We start from the raw sequence: 19488 nt of genomic DNA, 5'->3' as shown, positions 1-19488 counted from the left end.
AGAGAACTTGCTACAAATGAGACACATATAAGGTATCTCATTTTATTTCCTTTGAGACAGGGTCTGTTTCCATTAAAATTTCTTGGCTTCCTAGATTAGTAGGATTCTTCTAATTGTGCTTGAACTTGCAGTCTTTTCTGCGACGAATTTATTTCATCTTACATGTTTGTTGTTGACCCTTAATCCCCTACTCAATATGCTATTGTCTCATTTCTAATTTTGATAATGCTAAATTCCTTTGAACTTACAGGTACCCATCTACCCTTACTTCGACTCCACACCTTTATATGATTCAAGGCATCCATTAATAGCTTCACTTCACTGTTTTCTAAGTATGACTATACTCGCTCTGACTGGAGGAGGGTTTTCCCTTCTAATCCCATGTGACGAACATGGATTTTCTTTTAATATATTAGGGAGGACTTTGACTTTTTTGAAATGAGCTATCGTGAACTAGTTAGCCATATGGCTACATGAATAAGTTTTTTAACTAGTTGCATGGCTACAGGATATGATTCCTGATTTGTCAAGTTATTTTTCTTTATTGAAATTACACCATGATGAAAAACCATATGCTATTTCCAGAAGTACTACACTTTGGTTGTTTCAAATAATTAAAGACTTTTGTACTTCACTATTTTTGTTAAAGAATTGCGGCCTTTCCACCTCCAACCATTGTTTTTTAGTTTATCAAACAAGTCTTTAAGTGTGGTTAAACTGTTCAAGTTTTCTTAAGGTTAATAATTTATTTATATCCCGTAAAGGTTTCTACAGTCCATGTTATAGTATTAATGTTATCATATAAAAATATTCTTGATTTGATTTATGAATACCTTTGTTCTACCAATTCTTGTTTTCTTATTGAGCATTCAGAATCTTACTTATGAACCTCGTTGTTAATTATAAGCAATGTAAATTTTAGTGCTTCACTGGTAATAATTGTTTTTCCTCAGGGTAGAGGGATTGTCTCGAGGTTTCCATAATGGTTTGACCAGGAGACTAACCCTTATTCTACCGAGTGACAACTCTTAAACAATTACTTTTGAACAATCCATAACCCTAGTATATGGGCTTCACCAAAATCTAGGCATTGTTTATTGATTAATAGTTTATGACCCTGCATATTGTTCTGATTCCAATTTCGATAATAACCTATAATAAAAAACAATTCCCAAAACTTATTTTTCAAAAATAAAAATAAAAAGACACATAAATCAAACAATTATACATAAAAAATTATCTATTACTTTCCCTGCATATTGCACAATCACACTAAAAGTGATGTCTTTCCTCCCTACAAATGAGACTAGTCTCTATACTACGTCTCCCCCTAAACTCTCCTCACATGATGGCTTTCTTTAAGAAACAATACTATATAGAGGAATTTCAATGACTATTTGGTCCCAACGAAACTTAGTCATTAATAATTATCTTGGCACCAACTCCACTTGGCCAACTAGCATGGAAATCAATTCTCTATTTATGTAGTTCATCTTCCTTAGGTCACCTTAGGTTCATCGTAATCCATTTGGTTTCCTTTTTTCAAGTTTTTGTCAGTCTAGGAGGTAACACCTCAATGCTAATTGTGTTTTTTTATTAATATTTTTCATGGATATATACATGGAGGGATAGACTCTTGGGCTTCACCTCTGAGTGTCCCTTCATATTATTAATCTCCTTCTTTTCTATTTACATTATTTACAAGAATTTCCTAATCCTAAAGATTATGTGTCAACATCCCCCCCCCTTAATATCAAGGGATGTTGGTGAGTCCAATCATCATTCTTAATCTTTCAAAATTTTCTCTTCCAAGCTGTTTGGTGAATATGTATGCAATCTTCTCATTTGTAGAACATTTGCAAATATGGATTGTGTTTTCCTCAACATTATGTCGAATCAGATGGTATTTTGTATTGATTTGTTTTGTTCGATCATGGAAGTTTGGGTTCTTGGCCAACTTTATTGTAAAAGTGTTGTCAATCATGAGAGTAGTTGAATGCCTTTGTTTCTCCTACAAATCTTCTAGAATTTTCGTGAGCCACACAATTTCCTTTGTTGCTTGAGCTGCTGCCACATATTCTACCTCAGTTGTGGAATCTACTGGAACTGATTGCTTGTGTGATCTCTAGGAGATAACTCCTGATCCAAGACTCATAGCATAACCTAAAGTAGAAACCCCAGTTTCTTTGTCTACATCGAAATCTGAATCAGAGTATCCAATCAAGCTGAAGTCACTCACCTGTGTATACTTGAGTTCCCTTCAAGTACTTTAGAACTATTTTTTCTGCAGTCCAATGTCCCTCACAAGGATTTTCCATAAACTTGGAGAGGGTTCCAACAAAAAATGAAATGTCTGGTCTCGTAGTAATCAGGTACTTGAGACTTCCTACAAGTTATCTATACTTTGTTGCATCCTCAAATTCTTTTCCTTCAAGGGATGTGATCTTCAACTTCTATTAGATTGGAGTAGTCAAAGAGTTGCACTCAACCATGCTAAACCTGTTCAACAAATCTCCAATGTACTTCTCCTGAGAGAGGAATATAAACTTCAGATGTTGAGTTACCTCAATACCAAGATAGTAGTGAACATAGCCCAAGTCAGTCATTTCAAAACCTTTCCTCAATTCCATCTTTCTGGATGCAATGTATCTTTCACTGTCCCTTGTCATCATAATAGCATCTACATACACTACAAGATGTATAACTATTTTTCCAACTTTCTTGACAAAGAAAGTGGCATCATCAAGATGATAATGTTTGAAGTTGGGTTGCAGAAGATGCTCAGTTAACATTTCATACCAGGCTCACAGTGCTTGCTTGAGGCCATACAAGGATTTCACAATCTTGCATAGTTTTTTTTATTGGCACTTCACAATAAATCCTTTTGGATGGGACATAAAAACATTCCCTTTTAGATCTCCATTCGAGAAAGCAGGTTTTACATCCATTTGATGGAATTTCGAATTTCTTTTAGCTGCCAAGGCAAAGCGTGTTTGGATGGTAGCCCATTTTAATTTGGGGGAAAATTCTACTCATAAGCAACCCCTTCCTTTTGTGCAAAACCTTTTTCCACAAGCCTGACTTTGTGCTAGTCAAGTGAGCCATCATATTTATACTTGTTCTCATAGAACCACTTGCAATGACTTGGTTTGGTTCCCAATGGAGGGTCAACCATCTTCGACATTCCATTTTTTTATCAAAGCATCATATTCTTTCTACATCGCTTATTTCCATTCATCACGAGAAGCGACTTCTTTTAAGGAATTTGGTTCAAAATATGTAGACAAATTTAGTTCATAGTCATAAGAAAAATCCGTATAAATCGGTGAATCAAAGTAGTCTACATCACCTCCATTTCTCCTAGTTGAATTTCTTATTCTTGTCTTTCCAACTTAGCCAAGACAAAAAATTTCAAGTGTCTTTGTCAACCATTTTGGAGGACCTTTCTAAGATGGCCGAGCCTTATCAGTTGACGTAGTTGGGGTTGAATCAAGATTTAGTCTCCCAATTCTGTCAATCACCTCACTCAAATTGTCATTACTTGCTGGAGCTTCATGTGGGGGAGAGAGTGCTTGAGAAGAAGATTCCATAGATTGATCCAGTATAGGAATCCCCCCTTCAAGATTTGGAATTTGATTGATAAATTATTGAGATGAATTTTCATGTCTCAATCTATCCAAGTGATGAAGTTGTCACTCAACAACATTGTCATCCTTAGAAGATTCAATAAAGATCACATCTCTAGATACAACAAACTCGTTATTAATTTCATCATAGAGACAATATGCTTTAGAGGTATTTGAATGCCCCAAGAAAACATAGTTACAACTCCTTGCACCGAGTTTGTTTCTTTGTTCCTTAGGTATCAAGGCATATCAGGTCGAACTAAAGACTTTGAGATGCTTTACCAAAGGAATGTGGCCATACCACATTTCATAAGGAGTCTTTTTTATAATAGCATTAGAAGGACACCTATTCTTTATATACACAACACATAGAACTACATCAACCCAAAACATCAATTTTACATTCTTTGAAAAATAATCATGGAACGTACCATATTTAAGATTTTCCTGTTCAGTATTTCAGCTACTCCATTCTGTTGGGGATTATAAGGCACATTTGTTTGATGTTTGATCCCATGCTAAGGGAGATAGTTTTCAAACTCATTTGAAATGTATTTTTTTCCATTATTAGTGTGAATAGGGCCAATATGAGGTGTGCATCATTTTCAATCCATGTATGAAATTTCTTGAATGTTTGAAAATAATCATATTTTTTCTTCAATAAATAAATCGAACACATTCTAGTGTAGTCATAAATAAATGTCATCATATATTTATTTCCATTTATAGAAAGAACAAGAATTGGGCCACATAAGTTTGGATGAATAAGTTTAACTTTTCTGTGTGCTCTGGAATGTGAATCATGAAAATACTATTTTCTATGATTTCCTGTAATACAAGCATCACATTGCTTAAGTTTCCTAGGAATTGTAAGGAAATGAGTAACAAAATTTTTCTTCAACATACGAAGGATGTCATAATTCAAGTGTCCAAATCTAGAATTCCATAAAATACTTGATGGAAATATACCTTCAACATAATGAGAACTTTATCAGAAGTTTTATGCACGAGTGTAGGTACCTTGCAACTTAAGAAGTCTTTCTTCTTATTTCCCCGTCATGACAAGTGAGTGATATGATGCTTTTCTGACCTCAACCTTGCCATCAAACATATGAATGGGGTGTCCTTGCTGGCGGATATGGATCAAAGACAACAAGTTTCTCCTCAATTTTGGGAGGTATAGAACATCATGTAGAAGAAAGTCTGGAAGACAAGGCAATTTAAGCTTGATTGTGCCAATCCCTGATGGCTTGAGTTTTGACTTATCTGCAAAATAAAATTCCCCATCAACATTGCAAGTGAATTCTTAAAAAAAAATCTGTCCTAAAATTCACGTGGCAATTTTATCTTGAATTAAGCAACCAATCATATTTCCATGAAGGAAGTGAAGCATTGAACAAGTCTTCATTTACTCAAAAATTTCTATTTGCCACAACATAATGAGAGGATTCAAGTGTTTACCTTGCAATTTATCATGGGGTTTGCCTTTGGCTTCTTTTGTTTCCTGCTCAATTTTTTACCAATGCAAATTACATGTGGATGCATCATGTCCATCTCTATTGCAACGTATGCAATGAAGATCAAAATTTTCTCCTTGGCATTGTCTGCACGCCCTACCTCTAAAATTTCTACTTCCTCTTCCTCTTTGGCCACCTCTTCCTCTAGAAGGATATTCAGCATGATTCTTCCCTCTATGTGCAAGACACAAAGATTCTTCGGAAACTGAGTAGTTGTTTTCTTCCCAAAATCCTTCTCTCTCTCAACAAACTTCTTCTCAAGTGAGTCAAAGGTAATCTCCTTGAGGTTTCCACTTGCTTGTAATGACTCAAGATAATTTGAATAAGTGGGATATAGTGACTTGAGATAAGCTATAAGAGGAATTCCTATTTGAACACCAGTGGTTTTGATATCATGCATAAGAGATCTTACTTCTGATGCTAAAGAAAGAGGATCATCATTTTTCAATTCAAGATTGAACAACTTAATCATGAATTGAACAAGTTCAAGTTTAGATTGTGAGTTATAGAGTTCCTTCAACTTTTGTAAGGCTTAAAAAGTATTTGAAAATGGTGAAATATGGGGACTCACCTCTTCATTTACAAATGCTGAAATCAACGCATAGGCCTTTCTGTTCTTGTTTTCCTAAATGGCAATCTCCTTATCTGTGGTGGGCTTTGCAGGTTCATTATCTCCTTCTCCTACTCAAACTCCTTTCCACAACTCATTGAAAATGAGCGTGTTTTATCTTACGCGACCATTTAGGATAGTTCCCTTTCCAAGAGAGAACTACTCCAACAATATATATCAATGAATGCATTTAAAAATGTATGCTACAAAAATAAATTGTACTTTTGGTGGTGTTGACGGTGCTGGACCAACCAACATGTAAGGGGATCTCCCCGATAAGAAGTCCCAATTAGAGCTCAGACTGTTTGGTGTAGGAGTCCTAGTAGTGGGTTGTATGGTAATGCCTTGACCGTGATTTCCCACAGAGGCAAGTAAGATGAATCTATTGGTAGCAAGGGTGTGATAGCTGCAATGAGTCAAGGAAGGTGCATGAGAGGTTCTAACACGTGGGGGTTGAGATGAGTGCGCCCTTGGAAACTTGTAATAGTACTCAGATGGGAAGGGAACACATGAGCGAAGATACATCATAAGTTGGAAAGCAAGTTAGCTCGCAATCCAAAGTGATGGTTAAACAAACAACACATTTCAGAAAGATTCATACATACTCATACAGAATAGTCCATACATGCATGTGTAAGAAAGCAAATACATATGCCATTTAGAATAAACAAGAAAACTGGAATACAATACAACATATGCATCAAATGTGTTGGCTCTTATTATATAAAGAAGTGTAAGTTTCAGTCATACAATACATCCATGTCCAACCACTAGCTCCAATAGTGGAACATCACAGCCACATCCGCCTGCTCCTCCAAGCAGATGTACAAGCTCCGTGCAGTGGAGAAGCCAAGGTGCGTTATAATACTGTCCAAGCTCTCTCCAAGATAGTCTTATTAGAAGCTTGCTCGACCAAAAGCCTATACAATGAGTTATGGAATATTTATAGCAAAGGGTGGGGTGACCCTTGACATTCCCCTTTGTGACAGTTCAACTACCCTCATGACTCTTCATCTACTCTATGATTGTTACATCCAACTATTGACACTTGACTTACACTTGACAAGACATAGATTACAATGCACATCTACTCATGTGAGATAACATGTCTTGAGCAAGCCAAGAAATACATCACTGACACTCAGACCGTTGTGATGAAACCAACTCTTTGACATGCTTGTGGTGGTGAAGGTGGTGAGTTGATGCAAAGCTTGGCTGTCGGTGATGGTGTGCATGCACTTCATTGTGACCTTTTGTGAAGCAAACTCTTGCCTTCGTTTCATCTGGGTGCATTGGTATGGTTCCTCCATTTGACTCTTCTGCTAGCATGCACATGGTCTTTGGGTGCGGATGAATTGGCAACACATTGATGCATAGTGTCATACGCATAAACTTTCAACTACATGTTAAGCTCCAGTCAGACTTACTTCTTGTCTTCGCCTTGGTGAGTGTGCTGAATGGGATGGATTGCATGCGTCCGCATAATCACATGCATGCTATCGAATCCCTTGCATGCAATCAACAACACTGCTCACCATGTTTGCTCTGTGCCAGCTACTGGGATAGATCTATAACTTGCACGGTTGTAATTTCATCCGTCAATGAATGTTGTGTCCCCTGTTGTTCCTGTTACTGCTGCAACTAATTCGTCTATCTGTGAAGCTTCATTTTCTTACTTGAGTTGTTTCTTCAACACATGCAACTCCATCTTTGTTCCATTCTCTCTCTTTGCACGATCTTCATGTCGTGTCGTCCCCTCATTACCTGAGTATCCAAAGTTGCTTTCATCATTAGTGGATCTGCTTGGGCTCGGAACTTTGTTCCGCCTCTATGTTGTCAACAACCTTCCTCTTGGATTCGTTACATTTGGTATGCTACCTTCAGTTGTTGTTCGTGTTGCTACTCACTATGAGGGTGTTGTTGTTATATCTTGATGTCATTATCTATGAACAACTTGATGTCTCCATGAGTAGGCAAGTTCATAGAGACTTGATCGACCGCATCCCCAAGTGTGCTCTGAAAGGTGTCTTCACCTCTGCCCTCCTGGAAACCATTGACCTATACTGCCGAGAGGCAAATAAACACATGCAGTACCTAGAGACATGGCAAGAAATCTATCAGTCGAAAACCAAAATGAACTTGAGAACTAACTTGCAACAAACTTGTGTGACTGATCATGAAGGTTGCACAATTTTGGCCAAGAGGTTAGGAGACTAACTGCCAAGACTACACAAGGCACAGTTTGGGATACTAGGAGACTGATCGACCGTTGTAACCGTGCAATGTATAGTCCAGCCTAGTTGTTGACTATTGGAATTTTGCAATGCATAATCTTAGCTAGCAATGGTTGCAAGCTCAATGACTGCATTGCGCAATTTTCTAGGCCAGCAATCATTGTCCCTCAGAAATTTGCAAAACAGTCCTAGAGGACAGTGCCTAGGAAGAGATGCACATTTCTAGATAGGAAGACAGAGCCTTCCTTCCCCGGATTGCGCAATACTATCTTAGTGAAGGCAAAGTCCGGGCCGAGGCTACCCAGACTTGCTAATGGGCTACTGAATGCGAATGTGAGTGCGAATGCATGGTGATACTAAGTGTAAGAATAAGTGAATGAGCATGCATGCAAATGGTAAATGACAAATTTAGAAAACGGAACAACATGCATGTGGGTGAGGCGAGTCACCGAACCAGTGACCGTTCATGAAAAATATTTTCATGCATGCGACAGCAGTCGGATAGCAACGAAAATTGAAACGGTACTAGCACAAGCTAATATGTATCAAAACGACAGCAAATGCTCACTGAAATCAAGAAGACAACATTCATATGAAGCGAAACACAAAAAGCACTAAAAATGCAACACTAAACATGGGAAGCAGGCTTACCCCCAAACAACTAAGCTGAATGTGCCGACAATTACTAGATGTGATGTGGGATGTCAGAGCTGCAAGGTGGATGTGAGGAATGAGCTCTGCACCGTCTGGTTGATGAGTTTTGATAACATCGAGGTTGTGACACGCATGCCACAAATCTAGGGAAAGCGACACTTGGTGGGATGTTTCTGAAATGATCCTTGCATGTAATCTCCAAATGCCAAAAATAGATCCTTGAAATAAGGGATGACTTTGCATGATACCTTGGGAGAAGCAACCCATGCATGCAAGTCTGTTTTGCTCGATCCCGGAGGGAATCAGTCAACTCAGCTGCACATGTAAGAGGTTGTTCAACTGCTAGGAGAAAGTGTGCATTTCTAGTTGAGATCTGGGCTGGCTGCCGAGGAGATTTGCACAATTTCTAGGCAGAGAAACTGGCTACTGCCCAGATTTGAGAAAATTATGGGTTGAGAAGCCCTGCTGGGGAAAATTGTGTAATTTTCACTCTTAGGGTTGGCTACTAGAATTGTGCAATTCTGGAGCCTAGCAGGCTGCCAGTCAGGATTGTACAATTTTGGGAGGGAAGGCTGGTTTCCCTCCAGAATTCTGCAATTCCTTGGGGGAGGTGCTCAACCTACAGCTGGACCATTCTGGGTGATTATCCTATCAGGGGAATGCATCGAGCTATGATTGACAGGCTGCCTTTGTGCAAGGAAAACACTGAATCTTGTGTACTTGATGAAGTAATACATGGTGTTGTGAAAATTTTGTAGGGAGGCTCCAAAACGAAGCTGACACAAAATTTTTGAGCATGGTTGTAGCCGCTACAACAGGCGGCAAAAAAAATCCGTCTTGGTGGAAAAAAATGCACTTCTAGTTTAAAAATAACATTATGATATATATATAGGACAGAGGTATTATTTTGGGTAGTTTTTATATGGGAGAGGGAGTATGGATTATGTTGGAGAGGGAGTATTTGTGGGAGGTATTACAATAAAAGAGGAGAGCAGATTCAAACCATGGCAATGTATACACAGGTGTGGGTATGGGTGGTATAGAGGTAGCATGAACTGCATAGTGGTATGACATAGTATGGGAGGAGTTTGTTATATGGGCTATGGACTGAACGTAGGAGGTAGACTGTGGACCGTGGGAGGAGTTTGAGCATGGTGGTAACCACAATTATATATATATATATATATATATATAGAGGGAGAGAGAGAGAGAGAGAGAGAGAGAGAGAGAGAGAGAGAGAGAGAGAGATGCACCGAGTGGATGGTGGAGGAGCATACAGTGTTTTGAGCGATACAACATTTGGAGCGTAAGCATTTGGGCAATAAAATATTTGGAGCATACAACGATATGACTGGGAGGTCCACGGAGCCACGAGCAACCGGTGGACTGGGAGCTCAATGTTAACCGAGAGTGGTATTACATAGGATCGATGGAATTCTCAATGTGGGAGTATTATGATATACCACAGTGGACTGGAGCAGAGGAGTGTAACACAGAATCGAGCCAACAATGCAGGTTGAGGCGCGTAGGTCTACTATGAGGTGAAAGTGAGGTGATATATCACTGTATGGGTCGAGGCATAGTGTAGTAACACCAGTCACCAGGGAAGTAATATCATTGTACAATATAATCTAGAATATAAAATCTATGAAATAGAAAGCATCAACCTTCACCGAAAAAACACTCATAGTGGATATTCACTGCAATCTTGAGAAATATGAATCCACAAAATCTTGTAGAGAATATGGCGGGGAATATAGGAACAAAATATGACATAGAACTGATAGGCGTTACAACACATAAACTAATTTGGGAGCTGTCTCTCATACCATGTCAAATCAGGATGTAACTCCTCAATGTTAATTGTGTTTTTTCATTAAGATTTCTCATGGATATATAAATGGAGGGAGAGACTCTTCGGTTTAACCTCCTAGTGTCTCTTCATATTCCTAACTACTTATTTTCTATTTACGTTATTTACATGAATTTCTTAATCCCGAAAATTAGGTGTCAATAGTTTTTATTTCTCTAGAAAAGGTTATGGGCAGGTAATAGCGTGGCCCATAAGTGTCTACCCTCCAAAGCTTGTGATGTTTATTTGAGATGACTTATGACTTCTGCATAAGATAATTAATTAAAAATTAGTAATTTTGAACTTATTGTTTTATCTTTACAAAGTCTTCATCACATCATAATGTTTTTAACCTCTCAATACTAAGTAAATTTAAAATTAAGATAGATGTAAATTAATTTAATTATTAATTATAAATTTTTAAATTTATTTTTTATAAAAATTTACTCAGCCAAAAGATTAATTATAACATTAAAAAACTACACATTGGTAAATATTATTGATATAAAGTCAACTTAATATACTAACCAAAATGTTAATTACAATCTTAAAAAAACATCTATACTACTATAATAGGTATATAATAGAGTGTCGAGTGTCATCGTGTTCAGGCACAACGAAAGTTCATTTATATTTTTGAGCGTTCATTTAATAAGATGAAAATTTATGTATATTTCCGAGTGTAGTTGAGCAAAAATTCATGTAACTATATGAAAGTTTTATATATATATATCCATTCTTGAGTGTTATATAGGGAGTAAGGTTCAGCAGTAAGGTAACATCAGCTTACCACATCTACATTATATAACTTGATTTGTGCAGAGGATGTTACAGGCCACAGACATGCCCCTCGGACATTCTACTTACTACCTTTATCCTGGAATGTGTGATGCACTGACCTGATTGCCGAAACCGACGCCTATACCCAGACAAATGCGGCCGAGAATGAGCATGACCACATTAACGGCAGCGCCGTTGAGCGCGGCCCCTGTAAGGAAAATCAACCCGCCAAACAGAATCGACATCTTCCGCCCCAAAATTCTCGTTGTGGCCGATGCAAAGAAGGAGGCAATGAGACCGGCTATGTACAGAGATGACGTGAAAGTCGTGAGCAACTGGTCGTCGAATTTACAGTAAGCATTGGTGTGGGCCTGCTTCAGCTTCCGAAAAACATTTGGGAAGAATTTCTTCAGAAAAGGATCCATGGACGTCACTCCTCCTGCAATACATACGACAACCACCTAATTTAAGAAAATTGTTGCACAGATCCATACTAAGCTTGTGCCAATCAACATTTACATCAATTTGGAATTGAGATTTGGCACCTCGAGGGGTTTGAGAGGAGAATCATTGGAGCCACAAACGCACCTGAAATCCCGAGGTCGTAACCGAAAATGAGGCCTCCGGTGGCCGACACCAAGCAGGCCATGACCACGAACGCTGTAACTCTTCCCGCATATTCCTTTCTCGTAGCAGTTGGGGCCACGAATCCCCCCGCCATGGCTGTTACTTCCGCTTCTTCTTCTCCTCTCGGCTAGAAAACCCCCAATCCATACAAGTAGAGTATAATTTCTTTATTTCGAGGCCGCTGCCCTTCACTCCTCTGCAGGGAGGCCACGAGTTGATGCAGAGGGAGTGGAGAAAGGACTAGGTATTGTCGAGCTTCCGTAATGGATATTATGTCTTTGCTCTTTCTTCAACGATAATCTCCATGGTACTGCAAAAGCTTGATCAGGCTGCAGAATATCTGATTCATACGGCTATAATCTGTATTTATATATTTATTTTATCTTTTTGACAAGTTACGGCTGTAATGTGTATTTATATATTCATTTTATCCTTTTTTAAAAGTGTTTTTTATTAAGGAAATAAGATTGAGGGTCAACCTTGAATAGTGAAATATATACGAGATATATGTATTTTTAAATTTTCATTACATTATTATGATTTAGATCTTTAATTAAATTAACAATATTTATATAATTTTGATGAGTGAAAAATGTTTGAATTATTAACGAGAAAATATGTTTGTAATTTATTGTGGCTAAGGCAGGCTTTTTACAACTTTATATGAGTAAGGGTGCAAGCCCCGGAAGTGATGATTGATGCTATGTGATTCGTTCTCCACATTTCACTAGTTTCAATCCCACTTCTTCACCCCTGTGAGCATCACCCGATGCAATGAGTGCTAAGTGAACTATTCAAAAATCATGAGAAATTAGTCACTTTACGACTACCTCTCATGGAAATGGTCATACTTTGAATGACTTACTTAACGCAGTTGAATCCCAAAAAATCTAATATAATGCACTGCGAAAATCCCCATACTTAAATAATATCATATTTGAAAATAATAAGATTAATAATAGGGAAAAAATTATTTTATTTTAATTTTAAATTAGATCTATATTTTATATAAGGATCAAATTTTTAAAAATATAATTTAATTTTTAGTATTTAATATGGCTTTGTGCCTTAGCCAAATCAAATAATTATTGGGATGGATTTTAGTCAAGGAGTGATACTGTCTTGAAGTCTACATGTGGGTCCAACAAGTCAGATGTGGCACAGGATTGATAAATACTATATAAAATTATTATAATTAATATTATACCATATAAAAATAGTATAATTGATATTACATTAAATGAAATTTATTTTATGTTTAATTAGTATGTAATAATTAAAATAAAAATATATTAATAATAATTTTTTTATAGTTATAAATAAAATATTTCAATGTTTATATTGAATAACATAGCTTTATCTCAAATTCATATAAAGAAAAGCAAAGCAATTTAAATTAAAAAATTCTCATATTTCACTATAAAAGATATAATTTATTGCATTCTTCACTTGTAATAGATATGTAATATTTAAAACATATTCATAATAAAAGAGAGTTTAAAATAAATTTTATATATTGAAAAAAATCTTATTCCATTAATAAATTCTTTTGAGATATTTATAATTCATTCATCTTTTAATATAAAATTTCCATATATATATATATATATATATATATATATATATTTATGTGTCAGTTCAATTGCTCTCAAGCAGAGCATTTTCTCTCATACTACAACTACTACAACAAACAGACTGGTATGATACTTTTTATGTCTACTTGTTCTTTTCTCTAGTTTAACATTTTTCTTATAATCTCTATGTATCTCTCATGGACATTTTAAGCTCTTTTCTATTTTTCTTATATATGCTGGATACATGGATGTTAAAAAACATATGCTTTTTCATTCTAATTTTATTAAGATGAACCATATATATAAAGAAATAGTTGAAATTGCAAGAATACACTCTTACATACAAAAATGTAATTTCATCATTTTTGTATAAATGAAATTACTAGTACCTTTATGAAAAAAGTGATTAGTTAGAGAATATATATATTATTTTATTTATTTATTTATTTTTCTCGGGAGAATGACAATTTATTCACTTTTAATATGGAGTTGAAATGTATCATTATATATAATATTTAAAAAAATATTTATAATAAAATTATTTTTATATGGAGAGAGATTCCTATAAATATATACTTTCTACTTCTAATATAATTGTAGTATACATTAACATTTTAATATGTAAAATATGAATTATAATAAAATATTTTAATGTCAACTATGTCTATAGTATATAAAACAAAATAGAGAGAATTATATATATAACCAAAATATTCGAAAAGAGTCCTATAAATATACGTTTTCTACTTCCTTATAAGATTGAGGCATGTATTAACATTTAGAGAGAATTATATATATATAACCAAAATATTGGTAAAGTGTCCTATAAATATATGTTTTCTACTTCCGAATAAGATTGAGACATGTATTAACATTTAGTGTGTAAAATATGAATCATATATAAAATATTTCAAATACCAATTATATATATATATAACAAAAATGTCTATGTATATTATTAATATATTACTCAAAATAAATACAAACTTGAATCTTGAAAGATTTGATATCTAGATATTTTATAAATTCCAAATTAAAATAAATTTATGCTAATCTTCATAATATTAATTATTAATATAAATATACTAGTTAAATTTAAGAAAATTACATTAAAGATAGTTGATATATAAGATAATTAGTATAAGATAAAGAGTAATTATTTATTTATTTTGTATATATAAATAAAAATAAAATAATTCTTTATTTAAGTAAATTAAGCAATTCAATAAAATGAAACTAGGAAAAAGACAATAAACTACGCTTTCTTCCCTATAATTGGAACTCATCACCTTCCGCCTGGCCAATGTAAGACGACCCTGCACATGGGTGTCACAAATCTAACAATATCGATGCCGCTTTCCACACGTGGTGCTATCACACAATAAACTGTGAATTAATGAAAAAGAAATACAATTTGATACTTAACTCGAAAATGGTTATACATTTTGTTAAGTTACGGCAAAATATATTAATCTCCTTATTCTCGTTGGAAGTGTGAGTGAGTAGGAGGATGACATATAGTGAATGACGAAAAAGAATCAAATCGGGAACAAATGGAAACCAAAATAAAATTCAACCATCTATATAATATTAATGTATATTTTGAAATTTTATTTTTTATATAAAAACGGTGTAATGTAAATCTCCTACAAGTGTCCTACAATTTTTTTTTATGAAGTCAACTATATTAATTTATATTTTGAAATTTTATTGTTGATATAAAAACGGTGTAGTCTAAATCTTCTACACGTGTTATGCACATTTTTCTTTTTTATGAAACTAGCTATATTAATCTATATTTTGAAATTTTACTGTTAATATAAAAACGGTGTAGTCTCAATCTTCTACAAGTGTTTTACATATTTTTTTAATGCTAACTTTATATATGAATTAAAAACTCACGAGTTTCTAAAGTAATTGTCTTATCTGTGGGGTCCTTAAAGTCTAAGCCGAAATTCGTCGTTGGTTGGATGCTTATGAGCTCATGACTCAACGAATTACAAATCAGAAAGACTAATTACTTTAAAAGACTAATTGTGCATTGAACTTAACTGAAATTTGACTTTATTTGTTTTAGGGATAGCTATAGCTATGCATTTATATAATGCATAATTGTAATGTGGACTAATTGTGCATTGAACTTAACTCAATTTTTGACTTTAGTCGTTTTAAGGGTAGCTATAGCTATGCATTTATATAATGCATAATTATATTGTGGCATTATTTTTAGTTTGAAAAAGTTATTGTGATACATTATTTTTAGTGTGGTTATGTTATTTAATAGTTTATGTGTGGAAGATTAATTGAGTATGACTAAATATGTTTAAGTTGTGGTTTATGAGGGTTAAGTATAGTTAATGATGGTTGATAATGACTCATTATGGTTGATTATGGTTGAGCATGATTGGCTATTGTAACATGGTTGAGGATGGTTGAACATGGTTGAGTATGGTTTATGATGGTTGAAGAGAGTTAACCATAGTTGACAACAGTTAACTATTGATAATAAGTGTTAACCATGGATGATGATTGTGATTATATTTGATTGCTCTTGGGCTATTTAACCACTATTGAGCTTGTTGAGTATATCTAATTGTATTTGAAATCATAAAATAGTGTTTATTAAATGCACAAAATTTCTAGATTAAAAATAATATTCTAAAGAAATAATAATGTAAGACGAGTAAGGTAAAGTACAATATTGCTAATCTATTAATTGCATGGAGTGGAGCTTTATAATCAAGATAATAAGTTGGGTCACTGAATTTTTTTTGGGAAAAATTCATAATATACGTATTACATGAAAAAATTAAAGTAATGATTCATATTTGTAGTTATAAGAATTTCATGTTTAAGTTTAATTAATAAACATGACTCGTAAGTCTTAGGGGAAACTCAATTGGGAATGACCATGAAAATGAATTGTTATGTTCAAGCAGTTTCGAGGTTCAAATCTCCCTTGTGCTTACAAGTAGAAAAAATTGAGTTTAGGTCCAACTCAATTTCAAGTTCGTAAAGTCACATCAAGTTTAATGCCTTACCCAACATATTTTATGTTGTTATCGTAAACAACCCAACATATTTTATGTTGTTGTAATAAACAACCCAACATGTTTCATGTTGTTGTCATAAACATGGATATTTTCAAACTTAAAACACATGAACCTATTCTACTCATTTCTTCTTAAAATACCTCAAACTACCAACAAATTTAACATAGGTGATTTTGGTCAAATGATCCTATAAAAAGCCCTAAGTAAAACTATTGAGAGAGAGAGGAGGGATTTTTATTTCTTAGAGAAAATTTACAACAATCAAATCAAAAATAAATACAACTTATTTCCCTTAGACATGATGCCCGGGTTTCTTAGAATTTTGTGCTGCCTCAACTACTCGATTTTTGTGCCTGAACGACCTTGGAAACAATGCCCATTTGCGTAGAAATTCGTGTTGTACATCTCTCAAAATTCATATCGAGTCACCTCTTGAAAAATGTGCCCATTTTTGTACAACCTATGTATTAAGTACATTGTAGCAGCTCTCGAAGTTCATGTCATTTGTTGTGCATTGAATTCTCAAAAACACCTCAAAATTTTTGTTATACCTACCTTGATTTTTATGTCGCTCCTAAGGATTCGTGCCTTTTCTTATCTACTATAAAGAATACTCGCTCTTTCTCTTTAGCTCAACTCCACTTGTTGAACTTATCCCCTTAGTTTTCTATCTCCTCTTCTCAAAATCTCATGAAAAATGAAGTGCCTCTTGACCTTCCTTTTCTCCTTTTATTTCTCGTGAATGAATAAAATTCCTAACCCTAGATCTCATTGATTGAGATTAAATCTCAGCATCTCAAGATCAACAATCATGACTTATTCTCAAATTAGCTCCACTGATCACTTAAGTGACCCAAATTTATAAAGTCACACTCACTTGATAAAAAGTCACCTTTTATTGATTAAATATAAGAAGCCACTTTCTAAATTTATAAAATCACTTTATAAAGTAAAGTGTGTAGAGAGTGAAATATGCTCGGTTAGTTCCACGCGCTGGGCACTACCAATGCATAAATACCTCCTCAGCTACGAGCTCTGGAATATGCCATCCACCAAATAGTTATTGATAATTAAATTAAAATTCTTGAAGACCTATTCCAAAATAGACATGTAAGAATACATCTTTTTTACCATATATATTAGTGTAGAAATTAACATGCCAATGACTTATGCTAATAAAACATAAACACAATTTTCTTTTTGAAGTATGATTAAACCATAGTTACCATATTTGACTAAATTTATAATAAAAAAATACAAAATTATGTAAAACACATAAGGATCACATGGGCTGAAGTAATAAATGTTGATCTAATACCAGCTAGAGACATCAAGCTAATTTAATAACAGTTTCTCCTTGAGTAGATCATAAAAATATATTAAGAAAAATTTATGCATTGCTACTTAAGCTTTGTCTAAGCCTAATGAGAGGCACCGGTTGGTAGAGAAAGCAAAACTAACCAGAACCTTTAGTAAAAACTCAATTACAAGTGGATTTCGTAAATTTTGAAACATATCGGTGATTTTTTTAAATATGCTCAAAATTATTTTTCATTTAAAATTGGTAAGTAACTATGGCTTAAACATATAAAATGGAACTAGAAATGTTTTTTCTTCGAAAGTAACCACCAACGTTATCAAGTACATTCGACAATTTATGAAAAAAAATAGCACATGTTTGGACTGATGGTGACTAGTCAACCACTACATCTGTTTTACTTATATCTTCATCCTTATAATGACTAGCATCAATATTTGACTTTAAACCCACATTCAATATGTACAACGCCTTTGAATAAATATTTTCTCCACTACGTAAAACCATTCTCAATAGAATACAATGGATGGGGAAAAACATGCAAAACCTCACACACGACATTCTACTCGTGAATGATATTTGGTTGTTCCACTTCGAAGTAATGCTTCCCTATGTGTTACATGTGCATTAAAAGTTGTTAATTATTGTGAGTTTTTAGGGTAGCTATTTTTAATAAATCAAATCAACTTTTATTCGATCTAGTTAGTGCTCTATTCCTATATATGTAACCATTATTTGGCTAATTAAAAATAGTGTGATTTGTGTTTGTTCTGTAACTATATTTTCTTTTTCGTTTTCTATGTTGCTATCAAAGCAAGGTTGGGCTTGACTCCCCAACGGAAGGGGATCATGAAGATGGAAATTATGTGAGGATTGATACTTTGTACATAAGTATAATTACAGTAGATTAATGTGTGTTTATTGTTTAGTCATATCTGTGCATGTAATTCTTGTGGAATTATCAGTGTATGGAATTTTTGCTGAAGACAAGGGGTGACACTTTCATTACTTGTGGGTAGAAAAACAATGGAGGTCATCCATAACATTATACCCATGAATATTCTTTCTATGTTCTCGTTTATAAGCATTCAAATTACTTCCTTACGATTATTCAAATTGATGAGGAGATTCATTTTTTGCATGGATCATAACAGATACTTTGATTTTAAAAGAATGTTTGTGGTGTTGATAAAGAAATTTTTGGGCCCTCGCGAGGAATCTAGTGCTTCAACTAATTCCAAATTGATCATTAAGGAGGCGTACAAGAAATTGATTTATCACATTGAAATTAAGTCGCTACCAACAAAAGTAAGGAATCCAGATCTACAACTTGTTTTCCTAGATATTAGTATTGCAACTTTTGTGGAATACAATATATGTCATTCGATTCTTGTCTTCTGGACATAAAAAAGAGTCCTTTCATAAAACATAGTTTTTCTTTATTTTAGATTGTAGGATGAGCAAGTTGTAACAATGTAAATTATGAAACAAAAAATGCACTGAGCACCCATTTTTTTGAGGTAGCAAAATAATCATCCGATTTTGAAAAGTGTTGATTCATAACATTTTTTCTTAGCATATTTTTCACACTTTAAATTTTTTATGTATCAAGGATAAACATTATTTTTAAAATGTTAGTGATT

At 34.3% G+C, this 19488-nt stretch overlaps 1 protein-coding gene across 1 annotated transcript in view; it reads right to left on the bottom strand.

Annotated features, from left to right (window-relative positions):
* Positions 1-12151, bottom strand: part of LOC149265888 (hexose carrier protein HEX6-like) — a 32969-nt gene extending 20818 nt beyond the window's left edge. Inside the window, exons 1-2 of the mRNA XM_089406334.1 lie at positions 11862-12151; positions 11393-11712 (exon numbers count right to left, since the gene is read on the bottom strand). Of these exons, the coding sequence (XP_089262460.1) occupies positions 11393-11712; positions 11862-11994 (453 nt within the window). The 5' untranslated portion in view covers positions 11995-12151. The remainder of the gene's footprint in view (positions 1-11392; positions 11713-11861) is intronic.
* Positions 12152-19488: the final 7337 nt, after the last annotated feature.

The sequence above is a fragment of the Pinus tabuliformis genome, chromosome 6 (genome assembly GCF_031772625.1).
Source record: "Pinus tabuliformis cultivar Carrire ecotype Pingquan chromosome 6, CPIR1, whole genome shotgun sequence".
Lineage (NCBI taxonomy): Eukaryota > Viridiplantae > Streptophyta > Pinopsida > Pinales > Pinaceae > Pinus > Pinus tabuliformis.
Note: the sequence above shows the minus strand (reverse complement) of the source record. Positions and strands in the feature narration are given on the sequence as shown.